This window comes from Mycetomoellerius zeteki, unplaced genomic scaffold (assembly GCF_001594055.1).
Source record: "Mycetomoellerius zeteki isolate Tzet28-1 unplaced genomic scaffold, Tzet1.0 scaffold35, whole genome shotgun sequence".
Taxonomy (NCBI): Eukaryota; Metazoa; Arthropoda; class Insecta; order Hymenoptera; family Formicidae; genus Mycetomoellerius; species Mycetomoellerius zeteki.
The window spans coordinates 932,575-939,127 of record NW_017257338.1 but is presented as its reverse complement, the minus strand read 5'-3'; the positions used below and the strand labels follow the sequence as shown (position 1 = coordinate 939,127).

The following is a 6,553-nucleotide window of genomic DNA, read 5'->3' as shown; positions in this document are numbered from 1 at the left end:
AAATTTCATTAAATTGTTATTATTGTCATTCGATTGTTAGCTTAATATTTTATGTATCGTATGATAAACTTTTTAAGCGTGTTGATTGGCTGCAGGATAGAGATCTGAAAACTTCTTTGTCCTGCAACCAATCAATAGGCTTGAAAAGCTTTGTCATACAACATATGAAATATCAGCCGCAGTCTTAATTTACAAAAATACAATTGTACATTAATGTTTATAAGGTATAGTTAATACAACTCGTGTAAGCAGGATGATAAAAATATAAATGTACAATATTAGTATATAATGTAATAATAATAATAATAATATGCATTATAATATTATTTAAGAGTTAGTTCCAAGTTATATTTATGATTTTAGATTCGCATTTTACTATTCCTATAAAATTCATGAATAATATGAATGAGCAGATTTGTCGAATTTGCATTCGTTGCTTATCATTCATGCTAGTGGAGCGGTTCTTTTCTTTTAATTAAAGCATCTGTAATGGATCCAATACAGCCAGCCTTATAATTATATGAGATGTCTTATGATAATATAATCTCATTGACTTATGATGAACTTTTTATTTTGACGTGTGGAATACAATGTCAGAAATGAATGCTTTTATATAAAGTTTTCAGATTTGACGGATATTATTCATCCTTATCGTTTCAAAATATTAAACGAGGATGAAATGATGCTCGCGCGAACGTTACGAACGTCAAGTGGAACGCACTCAAATGGATATCCGTCAAATCTGAAAATTTTATACAAATTTTACAAAGGTCTATGACGTTAAGTGGAACGCGCCCATAGTGTCCATACAGTTCCATAACAATCAGTCACATTGAAATATCAATTACCAATTTCGAAAGTAGAGATTTCAACCTTTAAAATGCTTTTCGAAAAATCTCGTTATGATCTTTTTTACGAAATTACTCTATTTTGAAGTCAAAAGAATCATTTAGAATTAGCATTAAAAAGACCAAATTCAAAGTTTACGTATATATCTTTACGAAAAATGATTACAAAGCGATGTTCAAAAAAGCGTTTTAAAGCCATTTCGAATGCTTCAAATCATTTCTGTATAAAAATTTTATTACAAACGGTGCTAATTTGAAATGGATCTTGCAAAATTTAAAAATAAACTTTGATGACGTGCACGGAATAAAAAAATCTCCTTAGTTCTGTGCCCTGAAAAAGGCCCTCATGTTCTCTCTCAGATTTCTGTCTGATTATACTCAAGTATCATGACAGGATGATAGGAAGGAGCCACATTACTTTTTGCACGATGGCTAGCTTTATGATATCATGGCTAGATTCTGATTGATTGAATAAATTGACTACTGCGCATCTTTGAACTTGGTTTACCTCGTCTTCTTCCACCATGCTTCTACCATGGATTCGTCATTGTTCTCTAAAAAATGCAGCATCGGATGGCTTCTCAAACGAGTAACAACGTTTCCGTAATAACATTTTACATCTAGTTGAATCGCAACGAACTGTTATAACGATGATTGTGTTTCACATCGAACGATACAATAATAAATGAGTTATCGTCAAAGGCGTGCAATGATGACCAATGATAACGACATTGACAGCCGGAAGATGGGATTCGATCCTAATGAATTCGTTCGAAAGAGGTTTGGTCTCGTCGATCATGTCGATTCCGGCGAAGATGTGACTTTGACGCGAGTGAAAAACTCGAGTTCCAGTTCCGAGATCCGTTACATCAACCCTGCCATTTATACAGAATCCATCAACGAAGAAAAGTCTGAGAACGATAGTGAACAGGAAGGTTGCTGTCAAATCTAAATTAGAAGATCGAGGAAACTCAACCTTTTAGATCCTTTTTGAATAAAATTTGTAAAAATTAAAATAATTTCCAATCGAACCAGATAAATAGTAAGTAAAAGGGTAGTAAAAATAGTAATTAAAGGGATAGAAGAATCTTTAGCAGGACACAAAGTCAAATTGACTCAAAAATTAGTAAAAATCATTTTTTATTCAATAATAATGCATTGTAACATTATTTTGACATTATCGGACTTTTTACTCTATTTAGAATGACAATTGCAAAACCGGAATCAATATAGAACAGCTTTATTATAATCAGTAAACATTTTAATAGAAACATTCTCTTTTTGAGGATTCATATTTCTTTGCAATTGAATTCCTGTAGTAATACTTTGCGAGTTCATTTCTTTGCAGGATATTGTAACGGAGACTCGATTGACACAAATCGTTGCGATTTTAATGCTTCGACAATCGATCTATTATCTGTCGTCGCGAAGGATGCAATGAGCGCTGATCACATAAACGAACACCTGGGACAGAGCACCTACAGGTGTTACTCAACATCCTTTCCAGATGCTACATTGCCTCTTGAACCATCCACTACTCGGTCCATGATTTCGTCCAGAAGCAATACACGAGTGGAGCGACGATGCAAGATTGGTAGCGTCTCCATTGATCAAAATAAAGTGAACACTGATCAGAATGAGACGATAAAATATGACAAGTACATTTGTTTTACAATACAATTTTTATTTGATCGTCGAAGTATATATGCGAGAATACGATATCACAGGTATGATGTCCTCGACGATCGCCAGGTCGAGCGAATTTCCACGACATCGCTCTCGATCGAATCAAGTGTCAGCGATCATCATCAAATGTCAGACCTTGGCAGAAGGATCGCCCATTCAGAATGGATGCGCAAGAAACATGAAGCTGCACAGCGGACGAGGGAGAAAGAGGAACGCGCCGTGAAGAAGCGACAGGAGGAAGAAGAGAGGGAGGCGCAAAAAAAGGAAGAAAGGGCGCGGCTAGAAAGGGAGAACTTTCTCAAATGGATCGAGAGTAAAAGGCAGCAAGAACTCAACAGAAGAGCGATGCTCGAGAATGAGTTGGAATTGCAGAGACGTTTGAAGGAGATCGAGGATAATCTTGCCGGTGCGAAGACCACGTATCTTCGTCGGTGGTTTCATAGAAAGAAGGAAGAACAGAAGGGTGCGACACGTCGCTTGCTCCGGTGCTATGCTATAGGCGCTCATGGCAAGACGCTAAGATGATAAAAATTGACATGTCCTGTTTTGCAGCCCAGCGTAAGGAGCAGGAGACGAGACAGAAGAAGATAGAAGAGGAGCGCGAGAAGAGGCTGGAACAAAGCACAAGGGCGTACGAGAAGTGGCGAGAGAACTCTAAGAACAAACCTAAGCCTGCTACGCAAGGATTACTTCGTATGTAACGTACAATACAGTAACATATAATAGTTAAAACAAAGCGATTGATGCAAATGCGAGCTCAAAGATGAGTAAGATTATTCTTTGTTATTATATCTTCAATTATATATTGATATACCGCTTTCTTACTTTAAAAATGACAAAATTTTAAAAATCAAGTCTCAGAAAAGGAGAAAAACTATTTTTTAATTTGTGTGTGTGACAGAAAATTATTAACTAATCAAATAACATCTGTAAAAAGAATATATTCTTAACATAATTAAATATCATTTTTCATTCACCACTCGTAAAAAAATTACCTTTTTCGAATTGTAATCGTGACGATTTTTTTTAATGCTCTTGAACACTTATCACAGATCTTCAGATTGATGAAAGAAAGTCAGAAGCGAGAAAATACAAAACGAAAATTCTTGCAAAATATATTAAAATATTTTTCAATAAAATAATATTTACGTCTGACAAAATATATTTGTAAAATATATAAAAAATTCTTCTTTTATTTTGGAATAGAATAAAATTATATATACAGGGTGTTTCCAAATTAAATCGCAAAACTTCGGGAGCGTGTAGAGGAGTAAAAAACTAAGAAAAAAAGTCCTATAGACATATGTTCGTTTTTGCTCCGTTTCAGAGAAATCGAAAAAAAATGTTTACATTTCTTGCCATATCTAGCACCGACATATTTGATTACATTTTCCACTTTCTGTTATGAATTTGTCAGTCGCTCTTTGAAAGCCTTTAATAGTAGATGAATTTTGTCTTTTGCAATATGCCGCGTACGTATTCTAATAGTGAATATGCTGATATGGTTTTTGTATACGGTTTCTGCAACGGTAATGCTTTAAAGGCCTGGCTGCTACAAGAGCCGTGTTTGACAGATGCAATGCTTGTATTGCTGCAAGAGGTGCACATTTCGAACAAAATCTTCATTAAAAAGTTTATAAATAAAATAATTAAAATAATAAATTAAATATATTTTTTTCTACCCTGTATATATATATTTCAATTCAACAGCTGTCATATATTAGGTTGATGTAAATGAAATTATGGCTTTCCATATTATAAAATGGCAGTTTTCCTTTTCCAATATATTGTACAATATTTAAAAAAAAATAGCGATTATACCATTCGATAGAGCCAAGTTTCAGTTTTAAGAATCTATTTTTTATCGTGCGCCCTTTTGCAGGGGGGAGAGGGGTGAGAGTTGCTTCGCGTAGAAAGTCGAAACTCATGTGCAACAGTACAATTATGGAAGTCTTGCACCCCTTTGCAGGGTGGGATGTGGGGTGAAAGTCGCTTCGCGTTCAAAAAGTGGAACGTTTCTAAACAGGGGGAAAGGTCTAGAATAGTACTTTATATCGTATATGTATAGCAGAAATAAGACGTTATTTTTGAAACTTTTTTTGTTAATAATTTTTTAACGAAGGCTGACCGCCAAGTAAAATCTGTTGGAGGTCACTCAGGATCATGACCTTGACAACATATGTCAAGGTCAAGGTCATCGACGGCTGCTCTCCTTTTCTACAGTTTTAACCAAGAAAATTATTTGTCATTAGATGAAGTTGTATGAAACAAATGAAATCATGTAATCTGTGGGAATTATATTTCAGCTAGTGGTTACCCTCTCGGTATTAACCGATTTAGGCCTGATTGCACCAACGTTACTTTGACTTTAAGTGAGACTTAAAAAAACTTTCACTTTCTCTCTTTAAAGCCGAAAGAGAGGGATAGAGAGACTTTTAAGCCTCGTTTAAAGTCAGCCGGTGCAATCGGATCTTAACGATATAAAAGGGGTCTATATTGATTAAACTAAATTCGCTATGATAAAAAACGCTATATTAAAAAATGAACTAATGCGTTATCTTATAGCTCATCAAAAAGCAAAGCCAGCATACATAAATCCAATTCCTTGGCAATCGATCGTGGAGATCGATCCCGATGAAACACAAGAGGACACGCTTCATGAGAAAAAAAAGAATATAAATCAGTTGAAAATAAGCGACAGAAAAACAATCGCGGCGCATCCATGATTACAGCCGAGAAGATCTATTAAAACATTAGAAGAATAAGATTTAAATAAAAGAATTTATAGAGTAACAAATAAAAAAATTTTTCTGACAATTTTTCTTGCTGTTTAATTAATCAAGTCATTTAAAGTCTCAATTGCTAAAATATTTAATTACAAAGATGCAAGAAAATTATGTCTTCTATCATTCTCGTAAAACAAAATTTGAAAATTACATTTCTCTTGGCCATAATTCTACTTTCTTCCTTACTGAATATAAATAAAGATGATATATCATAAGGTATCACATTTTGATTGATACATATCAATTTAATTGAAGTAATTTTAATGGTATAGGTTTGTTCACACGTTTAATGACAACCTGTGCTACATAATACAAAGTATTTGATTATAACAAGACAAAGCAGACCTCCTGACTTTGCAATCGGTCTCTCTCTCTCTCTCTCTCTCTCTCTCTCTCTCTCTCTCTCTCTTTCATATAATTATCAAACTATTACACCTTCAGCCCTTCTAACGCCAGAAGAACACACCTATTATTTCGTAAACCGTTAATCGTATAGTACGAGAAATATCGCGTGAGAGCTTTTCTCAACGTCTATTTGCCATACGTAAGACACATTATCTTCCTTGGACAACGACTCTTTTTCTAAATAAATGTCTTAGTCGTTTTCGTTCACACACTCGTTACCAAATTATGTACAATATACACAATACTCTCATTTGCATCCTTATAAAGCGCATCCTACCGTGTAATTTACAATCGAAATAGCAAATTTTTCGAGAATCGAGCAATATTGAGTCAAGAGAGCAGAGTGGGCGTTTTACGTAATCATTTTACATAAATGCGTACGAGTGTGTACGTAACAATCATATATGTAGGTATGCGGTAAATATTGCTTTTTGTACATTGTATTCTGGTATACACATGTACAAGTAACTTATAGTCTAACGTTCCTTATTCTTCATGTAATATCTCGCTGACCGTTTTTCGAAGAAGGAAATGCAATAAAGCACCGATTCGTGAAGATAATGTGCGAATATGTGTATATATAAGGTATTCCATGAGTAACGATAAATCTTTCGCACAGGGGCAGAATAGACTAAACTGAAAAGAAAAGTCCTCTACCATTTTGCAATTTTCGCAATAGTTAATAAAATATTAATTACTAAAAATTGCTGAAAATTGGTCTTCAATAATTTTTTACTCAAATACTATCAACTTTACAGAAAAACTACAAGAGACAAAAATTGTTTATTTTCTTCTCAAAGAGCTCTAAGAATTTTTTTAGAAAATTTT

The 6,553-nt window shown here is 34.1% G+C and overlaps 1 protein-coding gene across 1 annotated transcript; it reads left to right on the top strand.

Moving 5' to 3' along the window:
- Positions 1-1,381: 1,381 nt before the first annotated feature.
- LOC108725515 (coiled-coil domain-containing protein 34) lies at positions 1,382-5,288 on the top strand. The gene is made up of 5 exons (XM_018452565.1): positions 1,382-1,783; positions 2,197-2,506; positions 2,576-2,997; positions 3,087-3,227; positions 5,100-5,288. The coding sequence occupies exons 1-5, from the start codon at positions 1,534-1,536 to the stop codon at positions 5,258-5,260; spliced, it is 1,284 nt and encodes a 427-aa protein (XP_018308067.1). The 5' UTR covers positions 1,382-1,533; the 3' UTR covers positions 5,261-5,288.
- Positions 5,289-6,553: the final 1,265 nt, after the last annotated feature.